We start from the raw sequence: 26029 nt of genomic DNA on the forward strand, positions 1-26029 counted from the left end.
AAAAATAAAAGCTAAAGTATGAAAAACTTGCCTCGGGGCATTTATAAATACGCGTAAATTCAGAGAGATTTGGATGAATAAAAGTTTCCATTTTTCACATCTGCGAAGAAAAATTCATGCAGAATCCCCGGAGCTAATAATTCACGTGGGCTGGAGAGTCTAAGAGTTGCTCTTACAAGAATAATGACAAAAAAATCGCTTCTTCAGATCACCCACACTGGGATCTGAACCAGAGTTCCCAGTATGGCTGTCTAGATGCCCTACCAACAGGACAACAGAAGCTGTAACACAGGGAGTGGAAGGACAACACATGCAAAGAAACTATAAATAAATAAACCATTAATTTATGTGGGCAGTAGAACATGAAAAAGTACACGAGGAATGCACTTCTTAAAAACATTTATGCTTAACTTAGGAGATGTGTTTATTTTTGGTGCAAAATCAATCCAATATGTAACAAAATTTCAAGTTGGTTCACATCATCAACGTAAGGAGTTTTACACATTTTCAAGTATATTAACTCCTATGTCTGCAGAATACAAACAGAGAATTGAATGAACACAAGTTTGTATGTTATATTATATACTATTTATTATACATTCTAGCTTGCTTGTTGACTCTGTAACTCTGAGATTTATAAAATATTATTACTTTCTCTTTATTTTTTTGTTATTAAACTGGGTGGAAAAAAGCCCAGAACACACACGAGCAAGTCTTGGAACTGATATGACTTGCTAAAATGCGCCAACGATGAAATTAAAATACACAAAAGCAACATAATATACAAGTTGAGGATTTCTTAAACTCTTTGGAATATCCAAATGCTTAAACTACCAAGTACTCTATATATATATTTATAAAAAAATGACTACTCAGTTATTAAATTCCAATGAATTCTATTCTCATGATGAAGCATATGTTACAAGCCAGTGCAGAACAAAGAAGGAGAATTACAAAAAAAAAAAAAATTATATATAGTCACCTTTGCTATCACCATGTAGTTTTTTCTCAAAACCTGCAAAATGTAGATCACTCACAATGCAAAGGGTATTTCCTTTTTACTTTTAATATTGAGAATTATGAAGCTGCTGTCATGCAGGTGTTCTTTCCTTGATGTTATAGTGGAAGGTAGAATGTCACAAAAGGAATCAATGTATATACATACGGTATATGTCCATACACACATGTATTACATACACCTAATAGCAAAAAAGAGCTGTTATTGTTTACCTTTTCTGTTTCTAAGTATTCCCTACCTGCATGATGCTGTCGTTTCTTACAACTAAGTTCCCAAATTGCTGTGAAGGCATGCCTATTTTAAAAGTCTTTCTCAATTAAATATGTCTAGTCTCATCAACCTTGCAAATAAGCCGTTCCCAAGTTTGCAATCTTTTCACAATGTATAAAGCACCATACCTTTGCCCATTGTATTCTCTTTAGTCAGAGCAGTGCAGTGTGAAATAAAAACAGTGGTGCACGTTTCGTCCAGAAGCTTATACAGTATGGGCTAGAGTCGAACCAAAACAATTTTTTTCAATTTCTTCTTTTTTCCTACAGAACAGTTAATTTCTTAGAGATTTACAACGAAGTACAATGCACATACTCTGAGCCAAGAAGATACATTAATTATTGGGCCTTTATGTAAGTGTACACATCTTCAATAATATCCTACAAATTTCATCACATCTTCAATTTCATCTTCCATGTGGCTAGAAAGAGCTTCCTTCTGGGGGTTGAGACAGCTTCAAGTTTTCCTTCAATGTCATAAGCCTTCGGAGCTCCTGCAAGACAGTCTTAATAGTGTATTCACGTTGCCATCTCGCTAGAACAGGGACAGCCCTGTTATCAACCTGAAAAGACCAGAGAAAGAAAACATGTAAGCAGAGTATTGTACCAAAGAAACTAAACATGAAAATATGTACGCGGCTGGGCAGAATTATACTGGTGCTACATATGGGACAAGCAAAGCAAGAGTGGCCCAAAAGTTGCTGGTTCCCCTGCACTGTGTGGCAACGTCAACCGGGCTGCGTTGTGTAGTCGGAGCACCAGACCGACCTCTCTCCGGGGCACTTTTGTGTCATCCCTGACCTTTCGAGCCAATACTCTCAGTTTGTATCACATCGGTTACAAAAAAAACATCTGTACGAGTTCTCTTAAATGTGTTCTGATGTGGCAACAGCACAAACTTCTGTCACCTGCCTAATTTCATGGCCACGCATTTAAAATATCTCCCCATGTAATCAAACCAGGTTTGATTATTGTAAGCTGAACACTGCCACATTGAAACACTTGTCCCACGGTTCTCGTTCATCTGACCAATCAAATTCTCTTATCTTTCCAGGTTTCCCGGGCGTTTTGAAGTAATTTCCAGATCACTTTGGAATGTTTCAACTTACTTCAACTCTCCCTATGATATACTTTTAGTAGGAACAAACTACCAAAAAAAAATTCACCGATAACCAATATTCTACCAATCTGCATGTCTTTTTTTGAAAACAAAAAAGGGTGTTTAATACAAGACATGAGTATATGAATTATACCTTCATATTCATGTAAATTCATTCAGTCAGAATTATGCACTAAATTACTGGATATTATATCAGTAAGATGATCAGTAATGTTACCATAAAGCAATACACAAAAAAACTGAGTGATAAATAAATGAACAGTTTAATCTGACATTTCTAGGATTTAGAGAGGAATTATGAAACATTGGTTCCAGATAGAGGAGGTGCCATTTTTCCCTTCGAACACATAACACCTGTTGTAGCAAATTAGTGCTTACAATTACATGAAAAATACAGACAAAATTTGCAACATTATTATTTTACATTCCCTGATTTTTCTAGGGTTTCGGGAATGTTTATGAAGGAAGATGAAATTCCCAGATCTTTCCAGATCAGTGGAAAACGTACCCAATCTGCCAGTCACTAAAAAAAAGCAAGAAAAAAAGCAGCAGTCATCTGTTATCTTCAAACGCTTAGATTTTTCTCGAATGCTTTAAATTTACAGAAGATATTTCTTAACAATTAATCCACATCAGAAAAAAACTAAAGACAACACACATTGCAAACATAGAAATTCAAAATTGAAGTATTCAAATGCAAGTACAAGGGCCAGTCAATAAAGAGAGAGAGAATGGATTTGTTACCTAAAAAAAAGTTTAGGCAAGGCACCGAAGTATTCTCTGTCACGTTGGGCTTGGGCTTGCCAATTTTGGAGTGCGTGCTGAAATTTGTTTCACTACGACAGTCCCTGCTGTAGTTCGTTTTTGCTCAGCTAGAACAAATTAACTCCAGCGCTGAACTACCTGTACAATGTGTTCCTGATTAGCAGTAGTGGGAGACTCCGCACACTAGTATCAAAAGAACCGGGCCAATGCAAAAGTCTAGTCACTAAATACACTCCGAACTTTTTTCACTTGCAAGCATGTGGCTCACGGGGGTATGAACAGATAAGTTGCTGTTGCAGGCTCCAAGATGGCACTAACATGTGACGATGGCTGAAAAACTTGGAGGTATGGGTGGCTGGTAGTTACCTATATGCCATGCTGGTAAATTTGGGTTTGGATTGGCACGATGAGATTTGATCCAAATAGATTCCCATCTCTACTATTCGACACAAAGAAGAAGGGGCGATTCCTCCATGTAGGAAGTGAGGAACTTCCTACAGTTCATTTGTATTTGTTTCCAGTTCTCTACTTTTTAGGAGTTTAATGTTGATTAAAAGTTAAGTGCGCAATGTGTGTACACTTGACGAGGTTCCCTACTGTTCGCTATCACTCACTTACTCCAGCTGCCAGCCAAAGATGAGTCTTCCCTGCTGCTGAGGTACCTCAATCTTCCACCTACAGCGGGATGGGTGAGGAGTTAGGAAGGGAGGGGGTTGTTCGGTTATATGGTCCAGCAAGGAAGAAGCAGTTGCTTCCTCATTCAGTGATGCCAACCCTAGCATTATGGTTCTAAATCTAGCATAATTTGAACTTTGTTGGCACTTAGCAGCATGTGTTTGGCATAAGGGTAAAATCTAGCATCATTTCTAAACACACATCCCTGGGAGGTAGATAAATCGAACAATGGAAGATACTTTGAAGGATATATTTTTTAAAGCTATATCTTATTTGTACTTCTCCAACAAACTTGTTTCAACCAAAAGGAAGTATGACGACCAAAGGACAAGCTTGTACAATCACATCTCGGTACATAATATTCTTTTCATCTTTTCTTTATCCTCCGCGATTTAGCAAATTAACATTTTATGAAATGAAATCGGTAGAAAGTTGGAGGTCACAAATTAAACAAAAGCTGCCGTTTCCAATCGTAATTTTTGGCCAACTTTTTCAAGCACTATATTAGAATCCATTTAATTAGTTGGTTTATCTATTGTAATTGATTTGATGTGCGAAATTCTGAAATGTTGCTTAACTACAGTAAGTTCACAACTCCAAAATAGCTGCATAACTTAAAACAACATAATTAGTTAGAATAATTTAAGAGTTGAAGAAGCAATATTCTTATCACGGGATTGGCAAAACACACGACCACAGGCTGGAAGGACGCCACAAACACCAAACCACAGATAAACGTATTATACGTAATCTGTGGTCAAACCAATCAGCTTGGTCCACTCCAAAGTGGGTACAGTGTTGCAGCTAAATGGAATGGATAGTACAAGTGCCTGTTTAATTGAACACATTTTCAAAGTCTTTCCTCGGTTTGTTTACCATAACTTCCTACACCTTAAAAAATCCACATTTGTAACTATTACATGCATATTGTGCTGCTTGATTTGTTCGGATCACTTACGAGTATCGTGGAGTGTTTTTTTCACTTATGCTGTGATTTACTGGGACCACATGGTCCAAGATACTTTTATAATGATGCCTTGATGCACCAACTTACCATCCGTAGAAGTGCAGTGCAAAAAAGTTGCTTTCTGACTGAGAGTAAGGACTGCTGTCCACAGAATAATAAAGGAATGGTGGTTTCCTGTGATTGGCTGCTCAAGGCACCCTTGAAGCTTGCCTTCACGTTTTTGGGCCTTCCTAGGTCTGCTAGCCAGCCCTAAATTAGGATTTATTGGTGTTGATTACCTGGATGTAACAAATGAGCATCAAAGTAACATTAATTTTTAAAAAAATGTGTTTTCTTAGTAAAGTTGGGCCCTGGGATATGATTTTTGAGTTCCGCGAGTTGCACAGTACATGGGGAAGTGTTATTTCCAATGTTCTCCTTGAAGTAATTACATTTGTGAATTTTTAGTGGCTGCCATACTGGCATCTAATGAAAAATTTTACACTCTTTAGAAAGGGCTGTTTTTTGTTGATTTGATTTATTTATGATCCTAATATGCTTTTGGGAATGTATGGCCAAACTTTGGTTGATCATATGACATGGCCTTCAGAATGGCCTCTGCCATATTCACAAGAACTCCAGTTATCTAAATGTTTGCCTCTTTGTTGCATTTACAGTGTTGCTATGATTTTTTAATTATGAAATTCCCCGACATTTACAGGTTTTCCAGTCCGAAAATGAAATTTTTCTAGACATGTTTATCAGAATGATTTTTGGTTTAGAACCTTGTGTTTTTCAATATCATCTGTTAATTATTATGAATATTCACTTTCACAACTTTTTTTTTTTTGCAAATTTCATTCTACATGCACAAAAACACATGAAAAATTGAAGAATAAAATGTAAAATTACAATAGGAATCAAATGTATTGGGTTCTACCATCCTGTGCATCAAGCCTTCAGGCTAAGGTAACATTATTTTACCATAACAGATCTCCACAATATAAAAACAACAGAAAAGTTCATAAACCATACACAATTTTTCATTTTCTAGCAGCTTTATAATGCCACAGAAAATGCTGCTTTTTTGCTTACATTTATAAGTACACAACATCTGGAGTAATTTTTGTTGCATATAGGAATTCTATAGGAAATACCAAGAAGACAAAGATCTATAAAATAATAGTCGATAAGCTCATGTTCACCAACCTTTCCAATAATTATGATCACATTGTCAATGTACTTTAGTTATCAATCAGGTATTCTTTCTAAAATTAGTGAATTATAAAAGTGAAAATTTATTACAGAAATTTGAAGCAACCATAATTACACAAGACTGAGAATCATAAGAATGAAAGAAACAAGTTTCTGGACTGAATCCTTTTTGGGAGTGGAATCACAAGAACCGAATCCAGAAGTGGAAGTGAACTGCTTGTTCATTTTGCAACTTTTCCTCTTGCAGACTCCAAATTCTAGACGATCTGCAAAATTCCCTGACATTTCCCTGTTTTCCAGATCCGTAAGAACCCTGACTTACATAGTCCCAGTGATTTTCATCACCAGTGATGATAGACTCATAAACAAGATACTGAAGTTCCTTACACATTCTTCTGCTCAGCTGTAAGCAACCTTGGAACCCACCTTGCACAAACACTTGTCACGTGCTCATGTAAAAATAGTGACGGCACTGTCACTAGAGATGTGTAACATGTCTGTCACGTCATAAGGTTATCCTGTGATCATCACTAACAATGACAGCAGCTGTGTTTATCGTTAGCTTGTTCACAGCTGTAGCTGGAGTACTTGGACCATCTACCTTTGCTGTCTATACACAACTTTCCTTAACCCTAGAACACTACTATACGTAAAATTTACGTATGCTTTGCACTCAAATCCCTACCTCCCACCTTGCACCCACCCTCCCCTCTGCCTAGCAGTGCCTCAAGTTGTCTGTCTGACATAAGGCAGCACTGTGGTAAGAAGGGTGCAATTTTGTCTTGATTTGGTTTGTTATGTTGTGCACTGTACGTCAATTTTACGTAGCTGTAGTAAAACGAGAAAAACTTTCACAATTTTGGCATTTGTAAATTCGATTTGGATATTTAGAATTTGAAAACAAAAGTTTAGAAGCTTGCACTATTTTCTTGTAAGACTTTAAAATTACATTCGTTCCTTATTTTCAGTGTTATGAATATTATTATTGTTTGCTTTTCATGGTTTGAAATGTTCGCCTTCATTCGTAATGTACGAACGAGCTTGACAATCAAGACCTTCTCTTAAAATATTCTGTTTAATAAAACCATGTTTATACATTTTAAAATGACGAATAACACTCCAATATAAGGAAAAATAAGCAAAATAATGTTCACAAAGAATCGTAATTTGTTTTCATGATGTAGAGGTTGTTTTAAAAATCGATTCATTCATGTACGTAAAATTAACGTAGCGGTAGTTGCACTGTAATATTGGAACATGGTAGTGTTCTAGGCTTAAACTCTGAGAACTATCAAAATGCAGTTGATTGTGCCAGAGTATTTTCCCCTTAAACTTGCTGCAACAATTAATATCCTTCAAAGGCAGATTTCTTCAGCCAGACACAAAATTTCAAAGCAACATACTGTTTCTCCAGTACAGACTTTACCTTCAACAAGACAGCAAGCTGAAGGCAAAAACTGTCTGCTACTTAGTCACTTCAATACACGGCAGTCCATTTCTGTCGTTACACGTGGTCTACCTGATCGTGGTTTTGTTGAGTCTTCAGGGAGAGCGAACATAGGGAACATGCAATGAGAGAAAGGGACTGCCGTGCGTTGAAGAAAGTAGTTCGTCAAAATCGCCAGTCATCATGAGAGAACATCGCCCAGGAGTTCCAAAGAGCTATCAATTGTCCAGCGAGCACCATGACTGTTCCACGGTCAAGCAGCCAATCACAAGCCAAAAATTACTGCTGTAAATGCTGTGCCGCCTGCAGTGGTGTAATGAATGCTGCCACTAGACTGTGGACAACTAGTGACGAATCATGCTTAACCATGTGGCAAGCCTGAAGATCAATACCTGCCAGCATGTGTAGTGCCAACAGTGAAATTTGGAGGTGGTGTTTTTCATTGAATGGAATGGGCCCTCTTGCAAAACTGAATGCAAATGTAAATGTAAATGCGGAAGAGTAAATAAATTTGCCTGTATCAGCATGATAACACTCCTCATAAACAAGAACCTGTGAGGGAATGGTTTGCAGACAAGAACATTATAGAACTAATTTGGCCAGACCAGAACCCAGACTTGAATCCTATTGAACACCTTTAGTTTGAATTAGAATGCCAGGTTCGATTCAGATCACAACAACCCACATCATGACCTACTCTGGCTAGAACTCTTCAGAAAGAATGGGCCGCTATTTATCCGGAGATGTTCAGACACTTGATTGGAAGTCTCCACTGCAGAATTAGATCTGTACCGCAGCAGTTTTGTTTGAAAATTTCAAATGGCCAGAAGTTAATTCCTAATTGTCCTATAGAAAAAAAAATCAACAAAGGGTGGACCCACTCCGTATTAATGTCAATTACTGGCACTTGTGGCACAAGGTATGTCTGATAACAGTTTCAAGTAAGTGTACAGATAATTTTGATCAGTGTATTTTTATACACGGTCAAAAAGAATAATTGAAAAGATTAAAACAAGGCACAACACCCATAGCTTGCCTACGCATGTGTGTATTACATGTCACAGCACACAGTTAACTTATGCAGGAGCATGAAAATACAAAAACTGTTTCTACAAAACTAAAAAAAAATAATGCAAAATAGCCAACTTACCACACCCGTTGAATTGTTAACACAATTCATATTAATCCTAGAGATAAATTTAACTCCTGGTGGATCATCAGGATATCTTTGCCCACATTCTATTTTTAAACTATACATCCTATTTTCATATGGAGTCTGAAATAATATAAAGTATATTAAACATATTATATTACAAGGATATGTAAAATGTAGATGCATTCATTGACCAGAATCAGTAAGTAGCATACACTATCCCTTTAAAGAATAGAACCATTATGCAAACCCATTCAATGATTGTAGAGTAGAACATAAGTATACTGATAATACATATTTTTCCAAACTGACATAAAATGACAGGGTTTTACTTTAGTTCAATAACACATTATCACTATTGAACACAATATTTTCGCAGTTAACATTAGGTGAGTATTAATGAGGATAAGTAGTAAGTGATTTTCTTATCATTTTATTACAAATAATGTTATTCATGCTACAATTCATAATGCTTATAATAAATTTAAGGACAAACTTGAATGATTAAATACACTGAAGTGCCAAAAGTCATGGGATAGCGGGAGGGAACTAGTTATTGGCGTGGTAACATAACGGCAAACCAGCCGAACGTCGTGAAGCAATTGCAGTGTTGTCAGGTAGACTTCTGTGAGTGCAGTGAAACGTGTACCATGGTGATGGCAACCCAACAGGAATTTACGGCATTTGAGCGTGGGATGATAGTTGGTGCAAGACGAATGGGGCATGCAATTTCGGAACTGAAATTTTCTCGCTCCACAGTGTCAAGGGTGGACCGTGAGTACCGCATTGGAGGCATTACGACCCATCAGGGACAAGGCAGTGGCCACCCACGAGTGCTGAATGACCACGACCGGCGACATCTGGGCAGACTTCTCCGGGCAACAGTGCATGATCTGACAGCAGGAATCAATGCAGGACGTCCCAGGAACGTGTCTCAAAGGTCAGTGCAATGCAATTTGGTCTCCATGGGTATCACAGCCGAAGACCGACACGTGTACCGCTATTAACCGCTGTCCATCCGCGACGGCGGTGCACATTTGCTCTGGAACAGGTACATTAGTCTTAAAGAGGACTGGCAATGTGTACCGTTGCCAGATGAGACACGTTTCTAATTGGTACGCCCGGATGGTAGGGTCCGGGTGTGGCACAAACCCCATGAAGCCATGGACACAAGTTGTCAACAAGGCACTGTGCAAGCTGGTGGTGGCTCCATCATGGTGTGGGGCGTGTTTACTTGGCATGGTTTGAATCCTCTGGTCCTTGTGAATCAGACAATCAATGCTCATCGCTATGTTCAGCTGCTTGGTGACCATCTCCAACCCTGTATGGACTTCATGTACCCTGCCAAGAATGGGATTTCCCAGGTTGACAATGCACCATGTCACCGGGCCGCAATGGTGCATGACTGGTTTAAGGAACATTCTGGAAATTTCCAACACATGAATTGGCCTCCTAGATGGCCAGACATGAACCTTATCGAGCACATGTTGGATGTCATCGAACGCACTATTCGTGCCCAGGATCCTCCACCTGCAACAATGACCGAATCATAGACGGCAATCGAGACTGTATGGCTGCACATCCCTCCAGCAGAATACCAGCGACTTGTTGCGTCCTTGCCACGTCGAATTGCTCCACTTCACCATTCTTGAGGGGGTCCCACTTGTTATTAGGTAGGTAACCTATGACTTTTGGCACTTCAGTGTAATTAGTGAATAACTCGTAAGTTCTAACTTAGAAAAGTTGTTGCATATTATTAGGATGAGACAAGTGTGACTGAGACAGCAAAAGCAATTATTTGGCATGGCTTATTTTAAATCCACTTTATGATCATATAGACTAATACGGACTTGAACTACAATTTAAATCGGGATCTGAATCATTATGCAATGTGTCTCCACAAGGTGGGGTTTGAACCTGGGACCACTTGATTAAAAGGCAACAGTGTTATCAAAAATACACTGAGGAGGCCTTTTCTTGTAGCTGAATGATCTTGCCCACAAATCTCGGCATGCATCTATAGGATGCAAATGATTGCCAGGTAGGTAGCTACTGCGAAATTGAAGGAAACGTTAATGAGGAATGGGAGTTGCAGGGACGTGAATTAAAATGAATGCTCCAATAGAACAATGTGGTGTAATTTGATTTTTGATGGTTCAAGATGTTTGGCAATGTGATAATATTGCTGCATGTCCATGGCAAAGCAATGGAGAAAATAATTCAGGGAAGTGTTTCAGAGCCAGGACTGGGGCAAAACGATGCTCAACAACTATAAAGGCCAGTTGGATGTGTTGATCAGATAAAGATCACTGACAAAGTGGATTTAGAAAATGTCGATCCCCCCCATCATAATTTTGGAATAAAATTTTAATTCACTTTGGTCTATTATAATGGCGACAAGGGCATGTCGAATACCAATTGTTTGGGTATTTTCTTCTTCTTACTTTTACTTTCATTATCAGGAAGTACAATGTATAAATTTCACCTACACTAAGACTTGTCACTGACATCTCTCAATGACACACACTTCTTGAGCTGCATTTTTTTTTATCACAGCAACTGCAAAGCACACGTTTGAAAGATCCCATCCAGAGAGGCTCCCATCTATAATGGTTAATCAATTACCACCCTATTACTAACACATGTACATGTTTTTTGTTACTATGGCATTATAGACTAAATTACTGTACATTTCTCAGAGTTTGTTTACAAGTCCTCTTTATACACAGAAAGGCTGATTGATGTGTGTTTACACTGGGTATCTTAGCAAGGACCCCTTGTTTATAAGGTGCCGACATTACCACTATACCAGCAGGGAGACCTTATTCAAGATTAAAATTATCCGATATGCCATCTGGTGAGATTTTCAGGAACCACTCCATTTAGGATACTTTGCTGTGTTGAAGCCGTTCAAAGCATGGGGAACATGCGAAAAAGTAACATCTACTGTTCAGTTCTTTTGCTCTAAATCATTTTGTGGGACAGGACAATTGAAAAGCTTACATGTGTTTTCCACCCTGTGGAATCAACAAAATTAAATTTGTAAACAAATCAGGGAAAACAGAACTGATTGACAAGATTGGCATAACTGAAATGTGGCAAGGAAATTACGAGGAATGCACGAGTCTGTTCACTTTACTTTCCAAAAGATGATTTTATTACCATGAAAGTAAGCTTTAAATTGTTCTTTATGAATATAACATTTTCTTTTCCAAAATTTGGAACAGGTGCAAGTCGATTAGGTGCGAAGATGAAAATAGTTTGAGAATTAATTAATGTCTGTAATCATAAAGGTAAGTCAGAAAAATGAAATTGACATGCTACTGTTGCTGTCTCATTCAGTAAGTCATTTATCAGTGAAGACTGAAGATAGCCTCAATGAAATTGTTGTTAATTATTATTATGCTGTGTTGTTACTAAAGCAGCCTGCATCTTGGGGGAAAGAACTGCAACGGCATGTTTACATTTAATTTCCTACCCAAGCTTTGCAATACAGGTGAATTGCTTTATTTTCAAATCATTTTTGAGAGACCTAGTTACAACCGAAGTGCAGATGAAACAGCATATACATTAGTTTCGTCAGCGTTTTCAGTGTTACTTTTGCCTATCATAATTAAATGCTTCGCTCTCAGCACAGCTTCCTGAAATTCACATCGCATTCGCAATATTTAACGTAATGTAAACATTTCTTCTATACCAGCATTGACAACACGCTGCTATTACGTACTACTACTGAATGTAAACAAATATTTATCCTACATAGAGCGGCCATATTGGAAGCGACAATAGCGCTCAGGTGGTAATTTTAATGGTGAATAACCTGATTTATACTGATCAAAATGGCATATCATTCGTGACTCTACTACCATTAGTTTCAGAGATCAAATGTTAGGTAGTTAAAATTTCACACTGAAAACAGGCTTGGCATTGACGGTTATTTGAACTAAAAGCCTTAATGCAGTAATAAATAATAAACATGATTTTTTCTTAACAGCAAGGAACAAGAAAAGGCATGATTGAATTACTTACTCTTGGGGGTCCAATTATCATCCCAGTCCAATGAGTGAGTGTCATGTCATCATCACTTTCTAAGCCCCAGCTGATAGTCCCATCGCCAACTCCTTTTTGCCCTTGCTCCAGTTCCTCTAGAAGCCGGAAGTTTCTTGGCACAACTGAAAGAGAAACATCACAAATGAGATAAGGTCCATGTTCCGATTGTATGTTTCTTTGCAAGACCTACAGTTTAAAGTGCGATCTGAACCACTGTGCCACCACAGGGTATCGGACACGGGACCCCTTGATTACAAGGTGACGATGTTACCTCTATGCCACCAGGGAAGCCCTAGAGTGTGAGTGATAACTAACATGATTTTCCCCTTCTGTATACTCCCATATGATTCTTTGTGAACAACCATTCGTTTACTGTCGGCCAGAACTCATCATCAGAGATGACCGTAAACCAAGAACGATTGCTTGCCACAAAGTGAGATCACTTGTATTCGTTACTTTTCCATTTATAATTTCTCTTGTAGTGAAGGTTTTAAAATACCAAACACTAATAAGTTTCTCCAAGCTTCTAACTTACTTTCACAGTTGTTTCCAGTATTCTAAAGCACTTCCTAATACTCCTATAAAATTTGGGGAAATCATTAAACATTTGGAATCGTTATCAAGACAAATTAAATTTCATTGCTGTTCAGGAGAAGGATCCAGATTTGGGCTCATTCTTCGTTAGAAACGTATTTCATTCAAGGTTCTGATTAACCTTTTGAGTCCCAAGGCCATTTTCACATGTAAGCCTCTCGGTCCCGAGCCGATTTTGAGCAAAATGCAGAGTTTCAATTAAATGAGTGTAGATCGGAGACGAATTGCCCTAGAGAGATGAGTGATATACCGTTGTACGCGGAATGAACCAGAGATTCAGACTATATGAAATATATGCAAATTCGGCGTATATGTGGTGGGGGGAGGGGGCTAACTCTCAAAATTCCAAAATTTCGGAAAAAAAATTTGGTTCCCCCACCCTCCCCTCAAGAAAAAAGTACATGACAGTGTCACATGCACATGGAAATGATCGCTGACATGTAAGGAACACAAAAATATTTGCATTATTATCATATGACCAATGTAACTTGAGTTGTACCCCCAAAAGGAATGGTCGGCACGCCACTGATTCAAGCTTCAAAATGCAGTGGTACCTTGAAATGACTTTAGCTCAGAAACTATTTGCCCTGGAGATATGAACGATATACCGTTGTACGCAGAATGAATCACAGATTCAGACGATATATAATTTATGCACATTTGGCGTACATATGGAGGGGGAAAGGGGGGAAATCCCCTGAAAATACTATTTTTTTAAAAAGAGATGCAAAAGAGAAGTCCCTTTTCCCACCTTTTCACCTCCATTTTCATGAAGAAAAAAAAAGGTGCAAGAAACATTTCTGTTAAATACATGTGTTAGGAACAATATATATATATAAAAAAAATTGATATTCTAGCCAAAAATAGAAAAGTTATAACGTAAAAACTACGACCTTGACACAGCATCTCGATCGAGACACTTGGGACCGTGAGGGTTACATTTGGGTATCTCGATCGAGATGCTTGGTAAACTAAAGGTTAAGTCATGATTTGTTCAAGTTATACAGGAAGATGAGGAATGCATTTAGAAAAGATTGTTGAAGTAAGTTTGAAGTTTTTAGTGAAGCATTCCAATGAATACTAATGAAATCAAACCTAAACTAATTAAAAATACATAGATAGTAAAACAGCAAGCACTCAGAAACATTATTATATAGCATAAAACCCATCCAACCTACTCGCATTAGCATATAAAATATTGATGAAAACATTGTTCAGCACTAGGGATGTGCCAAAGCCGATTACAGATGTATAAAAATCGGCAGAAATTGACACATCGGTATCGATATTTAAACTAATACAGATTATACCAGAGTTTTACCTTCTAATAAGTTTGATATTTTAATTTTGTAAGATTTATTGAAAATTAGGTTATGATTCCTCATTATTGTAGAGTTTTTGTAATAAAATTATTTCAAACTCTCATTCAGAGGATCAACCTAACTCAAAATCAGAAATAAAACAGTACATTGCTGAACCAGGATCTGCTGTTGTATTGGAAATTCAAAAGTGAGTATTCAAACCTGAAGCAAGTGCTGAGAAAATACTTGGGCATACCTGCTGCATCAGTATTCAGTGATTGAGTGTTCCGTGTTGCTGAACAGATTTGCGATAAGAGAAGTAGTAGGCAACTTCCTGAACTGCTTCTAAAACTCATCTTTCTGAAGTTGAATCTGGCAGCAGTAAATTTCCAACATTAAGAACAGGGATTCATTTTGAATTTCAAAGAACTGCTTGTGTAAAATCTCTTGAGAATCCATGTTCTTTTTAAAAGGTTCACATAACCACCTTTTGTAGATGCAAATGTACATTCGCATCTCTTGAGAATATATATGTATATACATATGATATGCAATACAAATGTACATAGCAAATTTATTTTTGTCATGCTGAAAATAACATCCCATTTCTGTTTAATAATCTTATTATCGGAATCGGTTAAATATCGGCATTGGTATCGGTTCCAAAAATTATCGGTGAGTACATCGGCATCGGTAAATTTAGCTTCGTCACATCCCTATTCAGCACAAAAACACAATGGGAAATCAGAAAAACTGTTCACTATGTACAGGGTGAGTCGAAAGTCCCTTAAGACCTCCTATAAAATGTAAAGGAATTATGCTGAGTACAACTGGTTACGACAGAAACAGGCTAGGCTAAGGACAGGGTGACCAACTCTCCCATATTTCCCGAGATCCCCTGCAGTAGTGCTATTTTTCTTTAATTCTCCTGACTCTCGAATTGACATTCTTATTTCTTCCGTGTACTTCATTAACAACCAAAATCACGAAACTTCAACTAATTTTGAGTTCGGTGAGGCATAGGAAACTCCAAGTCAACTCCAAGATCTTGCATGTTTAACATTTGGCGGAAGTGATGTCATATCTTGCAGTAGTTGATTGACACTCATTTCTGCAGTAGCAGTGGACAAATACATATGGGTTAGGACTAAGACACTTGCAAATTTGAAAATGTTTATTCTCTATTGTGATCCGTATACAGTGTGGCCACTCTAGGACCATGAAAAAATTCAAGTATAATTCACGGTTTTCAAGGCGAACTTCCCAACAATTCAAGCATACAAGTAGATGTTTTCTCTATTTCAACCTTACGTATTATCACCTCTCACCACCCACACACCTACAAAAGCAAATATATTAACATTATAAAGGGTCTATGTGATTCCAATGTATCCAAAATTTCTAATTCAATTCAATGATATATTGGGTTGGCCCATAAGTCCTGGCATTTTTTTTTTTAAGTGAAAATTTTGTGTGAAAAATAAAATGTGTTGGCAATGCGTTTTATGTTATTCGATAGAGAATTATGTGCTCTACAAAATAGTGTTTAGTTTTTTTTATGCTGATATACTTTTTGTTCTTTTCAGGTCATTAAAATGGAGTGTCAAGTTGACAAAAAAGAGCATTTTCGACACCTGCTGTTTGCGTTTAATCGAGGTGCCAAAGCCACAGAAGCTGCTCGAGAGATTTGTGAAGTGTATGGCGAAGAAGCTCAAAATTGGTGTAATATTGACGTAGGCACAATTTTTCGTCGCCGGTAACAATTCGGTAGAGGAATCGTTGCTTGGGTCGATGAGTTGACCGATGACGGGCATGCAAACCAGCGGTCGTAGGTCGTTGATTTTTGTTGTTGTCGTTCAAAGCATGCGGAACCCATGTGCCCAACTTTTGAACCTTTCCCATCGAGTGAAGGTGACGCTCTATGGTACTGTGGGAGCATTCCATTATCTCTGCCAATTCCCTTGTCGTTTGGCGTGGATCTTCGTGAATAAGCTGAGTCAGTCGCTCCTCATCGAACTGAACGGAGCGTCCGGTGCGATGCATGTCCTTGAGGTCGAAATTGCCGTCTTTGAATTGCTTCAACCAATTTTGAGCCATCCCTTGAGGCATTGCTTCTTCGCCATACACTTCACAAATCTCTCGAACAGCTTCAGTGGCTTTGGCACCTCGATTAAACGCAAGCAGCAGAAGGTGTCGAAAATGCTCTTTTTTGTCGACTTGACACTCCATTTTAATGACCTGAAAAGAACAAAAAGTATATCAGCATAAAAAACTAAACACACTATTTTGTAGAGCGTATAATTCTCTATCGAATAACATAAAATGCATTGCCAACACATTTTATTTTTCACACAAAATTTTCACTTAAAAAAAAAACGCCAGGACTTATGGGCCAACCCAATATACAGGGTCTGTATTTTAAGTAATGAGAATAAATCCAGAAAACAAAATTTATTACAGATATCGCTACAAACCTTTAGTAGTCTTCAAAGTATGCCCCTTGAGCGTCAACACACTTCTGCAGTCGAGTTTTCCACGCGTCGTACGCTCCCTGAAAGTCAGCAACTGGAACAGCCTTCAGAGCACGCATGCAAGCCGCTTGACCGCATCCAGGGTTCCGTGGTGGTGTCCTTTGAGAGCTGTTTTCACTCTGGGAAAGAGGAAAAAATCTGCAGGGCCAAGGTCGGGGCTGTAGGGAGGCTGAGGAATCTTTGTGATGCCAGATTTCGTCAGGAACTCTCTAACCACGAAGCACGTGTGACATGGCGCATTGTCATGATGGAACTTCCAATCGGCGGCAATTTCTGGTCGCACTCGGTTGACCCGTCTCTTCAACCTTTTTAACACCACCACGTAGAAGGAGCCATTGACTGTCTGTCCTGCAGGAACAAATTCCGCGTGGACCACACCTTTCTTGTCGAAAAACACAATCAGCAATGCTTTGATTCTGGACTTGGACATGCGCGCCTTTTTTGGTCGAGGCGACTGCGAAGTGTGCCATGCGGTGCTCTGCCGTTTCAGCATGCCTGTCCACGTTCAGCAAATCTCGCACACGTTGTTCGTTGTCTCTGGTTCTTGAGGTTGACGGGCGCCCTGCGCGGGGTTCGTTCTCCACGCTCTCCTGGCCTTCTTTGAACATTTTGTGCCACCAAAACACTTGCGCTTGTGATAAACTGTCACTGCCGTATGCTTGCCGAATCATTTCCAGCGTTGTGGCACCAGATTTTCCAAGGCGCACACAAAATTTGATCGCATACCGCTGTTCCATGCTTTGCTGCATTTTGCTCTTGCACACACCACTTTGCAGACGTCCACGCCACGCGTGATCATGCCTCGACGGACGCCAGCAGGCAACTGCTGTTTGGAGCACTTTCAAGGTCACACACCCCACTACCGACTCCAACCGCTCCCAGAGCGCTCTGACATCTAGTCGCAGCAGAAAAAAAATATTCTCATCACTTAAAATACAGACCCTGTATATTTAAAATATCTAATTTAAGGTGCGGAGTTTATATTTGCCATTTCACATACTCTGACTCGAAATACATCTACAAATATGACTAAATTATGAAAAATTGTTCATTGTATGACAATTCCAAATTTAAATTTACCTAACTAACTTCTAGATATCTTATCTTGCAATAATAGTTTGTCTGTTAGAGACCTTTTTCAGCAAACGACACTAACAAAGTAAAAGGAATGATATGTTTTCTTTTCTACGCAGCTTTCTTTTCCTTCCTCAATAAGAATAAAGGCTAAACTGTGAAAACTTGCCTCAGGACATTTATAAATATGTATAAATTCAATGGGATTTGGATCAACAAAGATGTAATTTTTCATATCTATGGAGAAAAATTCACATAGAATTCACGCATAATCCTGGAATTCAAGGAATTCCCGGTGAGTAGCCACCCTGGTATTTTGTTCAATATTATCTATTTCATAAAACATTTGCTCATGCTGCTAAAAATGTGCACAATTTGCCATGTCTAAATCTCCTATAAATTCAATGTCGAAAATTAGAAACCAACATCCAGGGAGAATCATAGTTGTGTTTGTCACGCTGAAGTCTGCCATACTGAATTCAACTCAAAACTTTAAAATAACAAAACAATGGAACAGTTACCCTCCTTTAAAACTTCCAAAAAAACAGTCAACATTCTGAACCATTGCTACCCAAAACACACCTATTAGTAACGGTTCAGATTGTTTTATAATTTTTTTCAAAATTTCCTGGAAGAAAGACAAATTATCGTAGAACGTTGGCAGTGATTGTGTCACGAAATTTGGACCTTCCTTAAGGTAATGAGCAATGTTTGGATTACAAAAAAGTAGCTATTAATGATAAAATAACTTTAAAAATACCTTACGCAGGCATGTTTTCTTCCAATGGAAAAGTTATTTTCTGTTTATAAAAGCGTCAAGTACTGGAAAGTACTGGGAACGAATGTGAATGTAATTTGGAACCTTACTGAAACTAATATCACAGTTTTCATTTCGATAAAGTCCAAAGCATAGGTGAAATGAGTTGTTGGAATCATGTTGCGCAAAAATCGCAGTTTTGCAAACTTGACGCATAACACAGACAACAACCGGAAGCTGTTTTCCTCCTCTTGCGAGTCCACAGGGGTTTCATGTTTGAGAACAGCAGTAGCGACATCTGATGTAATACAACTGAACGTATCAAGTGAATAGTAATTTTGCAAATAGGATTATGAAGGAAATGCTATGGAAACCTAACCACGAAAGGAGCATTCCCACGTAGGCAATCCTAGTCTGATGACTGAACGCAAAGTTTCTGTAGTGTTGTGCGATAAGAGAAAAACCCAAATGGCTAGAATTCGTGTACCAATACCGGAAACCCCTTCGTACCTCACACATGGGAAGAAGACAGAAGCAGTTAGTAACCAAGACGATAGTAAGCAAATGGTGGTTGTCAAGTATCGGATTATATGGAAATGAAAAAAAAAAAGTGTCAAGGAAACACGCAGTAAGTAATCGCTAAAACTCAGCAGAATGTTTTAATAGACGTAATTTAAAATCGAACCATGTAAAAATTGTGAACGTAGCATGATGAAATCACAATACAATGAAAGAAACTTGGGCCTTTTTATTTTCAAGAAATGGTAGAGATTCTTATTCATACTCATTCTGGGAAATCAAATTCACCGATGTTCCTACCTTTTCCAGACAATTTTTTTAAAAAAATATTCTTGTACTGTTCTCTGCTGTTTTAACATGCTAATAAAAATAACTTTTAAGTCTTAAACTACACTTGTTAGTTTATGTTTTATATTAAAATAAATTTCTGCCTTGGTCAGCATATTAAGTTTTTCATAACAAAAATAAAGTATAAAAGCAATATTATGCCGAATATCTCTCATCAATAGACTGGATGAACACACAAATCCTCTAAGTACAAACAATACTTATTTTCCAGGCTTTCAGGCAACTGGGAACCTTGTGAAACAAAGACAAAGTCTTTACTAGAACTAGATAACGGATGTTTGGATGTTAACATGCACATTTGACCTCTGATGAGAATACCAACACAAAAAATGTTTATTTTAAAGGAATGAATGATCTCGAAGTGAACTTCAGCCATGCATGTCAGTCACTATTTCACTATAATTTCTTGACTTGTATATTCAAATATTAGTTTGAAACTAAGCACTTAATGCACGTCTTTGTTTGGATACAGTGGTATTCATTAGCTTCAGTGAGCAGCCATGAACATGTACACATCAATAAAATGTAAAATGGCTGTACAGTGGGATCTGAGTACTAACATTTAAATTGTCCATCACCATGTTCGTACACTTGGTAACACTTTACTATACCGGAGACGGATTTCTTCAAATTTACAGGAGAAAGTACTTACGCAAATCATTTTCTGTAGCATTGTTGATGTACGGGAATGTAGTTTTGATCCATTTTAATGCGAATACATGTGGTTTTCTATGAAAATCTATTTCCGATGCGCTATTGCTGCTGCCGCCACGATGTTGTCCGTATATGCTAAATTGAATGAAAGGAGTGCTAATGGAACCTAACCTAACCTAGTAGGCATACCTCGTCCCTGTGATGGTTCATGGGGCTATCGTGAATTTTTGGGCTAACGTCAATGGCTTTTGGGGATACCCTTGGATGGTTTGTGGGAAATAAGGAACAACAGTAAGTACTCATTAATGTAAGAAATAGACTTTATTTTAGTTATAAATTCATTATTTCACCTAAAGAACTGTTTCGTAATGCGGAAGAGTATGTTAATGTAAAAAAGGTATACCGTAAAAAATTGTGAAATAAATCATGGTAAAAATTTACTATCCTTCCGTCACCTCAAATTTTTTCATTTCGTCAATTTTTGACATTCGTACTTACGTATCTGCTTCGCGGAACATTCCTGAAGGTGTATCAACGTTGTTTTGATGAAATTTGAACTAAAGTGAGAATCATAGAACTTCAGACCTTCTGTAAACAAAAGCACGTGTACCCTAACAGTGTTGCAAACTTATGAAAAAAATAATCCACATAGCCTGCAAGGTGTAAAAACATTCAATTTGTCAACAGATGCGGAATAAGCAGTGTATCACTGATGACCTGTTGAAAGTTATTGAATGTATGTTAAAAAAAAAGTTAAAAATGTACATCTTGCCTGGGTGGCCGACTTTCAGACTCATCACCGAAGTTCCGGCTCGGGTGTTATTTGTGAGTGTCCCTTCATCAATTTCATCTGACGATCACTCATGCTCATCGTCGGGATTAGCCAAAAGTGGAAGAAAAGCAACTCTAAATTTAAAAAATCAAATACAAAATTTACATCTTATCCCCCAGGAGTAAGACGGTTCCGTACCAAAGGATTAATTTTCTCTCATATTTTACTAAAAGAAACCTTGCTAGAAGAATGTGACACATGAGATAAATTACGTTTTGAAACCGGGGTCTCTTCATTAAATTTATTTCATGTTTGAAAGTGTTATGATTTATTATTATAGATAATGAAAGTAAGCTAATACATATGATTTGATTGACTAAATTAATAATTATTAATTAGATAAAAATAATGGAAATAACTCATTTGGTTTGATTGATTTGCTTTATTTTACTTCCCCTCTTGTGCCACTTATGGCAAATTTGCGATGGGGATGAATGATGATGATATGACGAAATCGATAAATGGAAATTCACAAACATCCATGCCCAGGCCACGATTCGAACCCGGGACCCCTGGCGTCGTAGCGCGATGTGCTAACCACTCCGTCACGGGGGCGGCTAACTAATTTGGAATTCAAATATCACCTATCCCTCATCGTCTCCTTACTAATGACAAATGTGCGTGTCGATCTACACCTCAATGTCACACATTCCAGTATCTTCCAGAGTGTACTTCAACATCTCTAAAGTTACTTCATCCAAAAACACACTCGTATGTCCTTATCATCCCGTTCAAAAATGCTGGATTATGCAGTAAAGACACCAAGCGAAACTTAGAGAAGCATAAAAGTGGGGAAAGAAGACTGTAGAATACAGAAATATTTTGAGGTAGTCACATTTTATTGTACGCTACATATAAAACAAAATGCATATTTAGGGGTGAATTTTTAAATATTGTCACATTTTTCTTCTCCTTTGTTGAGAGGTGTTCATTTTAAATCAACCTCCCTCACCCTACGGCCTGCCCTCCTTCACCCGCAAAAGTATTCCGGGGTGTGAGGATGTCACCATGCGGATGGTAAACACCTTTGGATTATAGATCGACTCCTGCGTCCCACCCCCTCCCCCATCCCCGGAGGATCGTCACTGACAATGTGAAATCACACTATCATATGCCGACATTCGACATACCACTTACGTTTCTGTACTTGACTTAGTGAGAAGTATTGAGGTTGGCAACAGCCTAATAACGGATTTCTTCGCATCATGTAGTCCGTTCTATGAAAGTAAGCTAATGGAAGAAGAATGTGTAAATTACATTGCATTATACATTTTAAAATATATTTTCATTAAAGGTTTCTGTCTATAATAATAATACGTGGTTATTGTATAAATTACAATCGATCACGTGAACAGTAAGAAAATAGCGCCAGTTTCGAACATGGCGACTTCCATGCGTGCAGGAAGGTCTCCCGTGTTTTCAGAGTAGTCTTTCGGAAATACAGCCGTTTGAAAAGTGGCAAGAAGCAGGTTGTTCTTAACGTTTATGTGACGTTGTGTCGGTGCTATCCTGAGCAAGCAGTGAAGTTGGTGTCCAAGTGTAATTGTGTGTCTGCGTCTTTGTGTTTTCGGTGTGGTGAAATAAAGGAAAACGACCGGTCAAGTTGTGAGTCCCGCGAAAAAAACACGTTGTTGCTCGTATAAACAAGTACACCGATTTTGAGAAGCGCAATATAACGCGAGGTGCTTTCGTATTCTTTCAATCAAAGAGCCGTCCTGTCCACTGTTGGGAAGATGTTGATAGTGATGATTGATGACGATCTCCCCAATTTTAGCAGTCGACGTTAAATCGCCTCTTGTGCCACGTTGAGTTCCTTTTTGGGAAGCAAATTTGACAGACCGTACTGTGACAGGATGATGTCTAGCGCCGAAAATGCCTCAAGTTCAAAAAGGAACTGCTGAATCAAGGTAAGAAAATACATTACTTGCTTGAGACGTGCGTAAATAATGTGCTTATTATCGTCTTCTTGTTTTCTAGTGCACAATAAACCGAGTGAAAGATAAAGAATCTCTTTTTATTCCCCGCCTTATCTTTGTTTAGCTTCTGTTAAAACTGGCGGTATATTTGTTGCACAAAGGAGAAAACAATACTCTACATGTCAACAATGTTGGGCAATAATTTGGTGGAAGAGGAAGCAATAAAACCAGAAGGCTTGAATTTACTGAAACGAATATCTCACTCTCTTGTACGTATAACTTTGGCGTTGTCATACTGACAGAGGAGGGGGGAAGGGGGATCTGTTAACCCAGTGTCAGATAAATGGGACTTTTGGTTTGGCGTAGAAAAATATGTTCATTCTTGAACAAGAACACGTATTTAATCACTTGTAGAAAATGTATTATTCTTCAATGTGTAGATTAGTTAAAATAAGAATAAGTTTTTCCATGTTACGTAAAATTAAAGGTTGCGAGTGAGCAGCATATGATGGCCGTGTCATTCACGAACAGCTGGCGCGGAGTGATACGTTACTCGAAGTGAGACGGTTGTTTACAGAAGGTCGGAAGGTTCGTGATTCTTACTGTATGTTTCCTAACCTAACCACGTGCCAATGCTTCGTGGGGCTAGCGCCAATGGTTCGCAATTATTTCCAATTTCTAGATCCTGATACTAACACGACACCAAATTTTAACTATGTTTCCTAACCTAACAGAACTAACCTATCCACGCGCCAATGGTTTGTGGGGCTAGCTATTCTCCGCCGGAGAATTAATTTTCAATGAACAACATGAATTTCAGCTATGAAACATTCCCACATCACACAAAACACCTTCCCGATGTTCGACAATGCTACAGGAACTTATTACGGTAAGTAGTTTCTTCTATAAAAACAAATAAATGTGTCCGAAGGATAGTAAACAAGTACCTAAATCATTGATAGGTGTCTCCGGTATAGTAAAGTAGTACCATGCACTTTATTTGGTCCAATATGAGCTTCAAGAATTAAAAGAAAACTCAAAACAAGCTGTCGACAACTTCTGCACCAGCAAATATAAAAATCCATCGGTTAAAAAAACACATGTAAGAGAAAAATTAATGAAAATAGTCAAACAATTTGCACAGTAATACTCATGGATCCCACTGTACAAGGCTAGCCTAAAGTTTCGTCCTTCAAATTTACAAAATATTCAAAGCCAATAGGGCACTTTGGAAACATGAAAATTATCTGGAAAAGGGGGGGGGGGGATAGCAACCTTCAAACACACAATTACATGAACTAATGACATGAAACTATTAAACCTGCCATATCTGCAACTGCCTTGTAGGTAGACCTTTGCTTCGAAACCAAAATTTCAAGTGAATACAGACATGGAACAATAAAAGTGACACGGTGCTCTAGTCTGTTTTGGCACCATGATTTCAAGAAAAATGAAAACTAACGTCTTCTGCCACGTCCATTACAACAGGAAAATAACTAACACATAAGTATATGGATGAAGAATTTCAGGCAGATATAAATTTTATGACTTGAGTTATGAAGTAGCCTATTATTCGTCGTATCGGTCGTAATAAATAAAAATAATTATATTTATTCGAGGAGGTACGATCAGAAGCATCATTAATCTTTACAGGTATTAATATGCAGAGCAAAATCGGAAAATAAACAACATATTCCTCTTTTCTTTAGGTTGGTATCATCCACCCTTCGCATAGTTTACACAGAAGCTGCACACCAACAATCGGTAAATCAACATAACGTGCAAATACTTACTATACATCAGCGCAATATACTCTTGATGTGTGGATCAAATACTATTATTCACAAAATATTTGTGAATAGACAACTCAGCACTGTACTTCACTGAAAATCGTTCTTCTAACAGCAAGTTAAATTAAGCTATTTCATGTTAGTGGATAACCCTAAAAATGGCGGGTACTTCGGCAAATTGTATGGAAAGCTAGGAATCTACTGCCATATAATTAAACATTTTCATGCTCTACAGAAAACATATTTGGCCATGAGAAACAAATTATATTACATAAATATAATAACAATTATCCACATGATTTAACGTCTCTAATTACAAATATTTAAAAGTAACGTCTGCACATACCCACACCTCCCGTGGATGCCGCCATGTTGGTTTTTCACCAGTGATGACCACACACAACCGTAGAATCATGACACAATAATTCACCAATTTTTCCGATTAAATTTTATTTTCACTAGAAAGGGGGCAGCAGCTAAAGTAAATATTTTTGGTTTGGTTTCATTCCAAAACAAACATATACATTATTACCTTTAGGAACATATTAAATCTATATAAGAACGGACATCGTAAACGAAGGGGAGCGGGGGCGCCTAGAAAGGTGTGCCATGCGATAACTCAAAAAGCGTTTAGCTGCCTCGGTGACAAGTGCATTGTCGCCGCACGGACCACACCGAAAGTTCTATCCTAGATTTCTGGCCTAGTTCCTTTGTGTGTCCATAGTTTTCATCTGATAATTCAACGGCGGCAATTAGGGAGGCGAGAGGGCAGTTGCCCCCCTCCCTAGTTTTTGCTCCTGCACTACATCATCTTAATGCTAAGCCTTGACTTCCAAGAGAAAGTGCACCTCCGTTTTGGCACCCAATCGCCGCTACCAGTGGCGTGCCCAAGGGGGGTTGGTGGGGGTTATAACCCCCCCTTTTGGTCCAGTATTTCTAAAAAAGAACATCAAAGGTAGGAAAAGATGGCAAAATGAGAGCTGACTACCAGAAAAAGTGTACGTAACCCCTCCCTTTCGAAAATCCTGGGCACGGCACTGGCCGCTACTGCTAAT

General features: G+C 38.2%; 1 protein-coding gene across 2 annotated transcripts; it reads right to left on the reverse strand.

Annotated features, from left to right (window-relative positions):
* Positions 1-205: 205 nt before the first annotated feature.
* Uev1A (Ubiquitin-conjugating enzyme variant 1A) lies at positions 206-25440 on the reverse strand. 2 transcript variants are annotated; one of them, XM_083143582.1, is made up of 4 exons: positions 24978-25123; positions 12638-12780; positions 8606-8731; positions 206-1850 (listed from the first exon to the last, which is right to left on the reverse strand). In XM_083143582.1, the coding sequence occupies exons 1-4, from the start codon at positions 24982-24984 to the stop codon at positions 1710-1712; spliced, it is 417 nt and encodes a 138-aa protein (XP_082999708.1). In that variant the 5' UTR covers positions 24985-25123; the 3' UTR covers positions 206-1709. The 2 variants fall into 2 exon arrangements, with proteins under 2 accessions (XP_082999708.1, XP_082999707.1); XM_083143581.1 differs by lacking the exon at positions 24978-25123 and adding an exon at positions 25321-25440 and having other exon boundaries at positions 207-1850.
* Positions 25441-26029: the final 589 nt, after the last annotated feature.

The sequence above is a fragment of the Lepisma saccharinum genome, chromosome 22 (genome assembly GCF_977018435.1).
Source record: "Lepisma saccharinum chromosome 22, izLepSacc3.1, whole genome shotgun sequence".
Lineage (NCBI taxonomy): Eukaryota > Metazoa > Arthropoda > Insecta > Zygentoma > Lepismatidae > Lepisma > Lepisma saccharinum.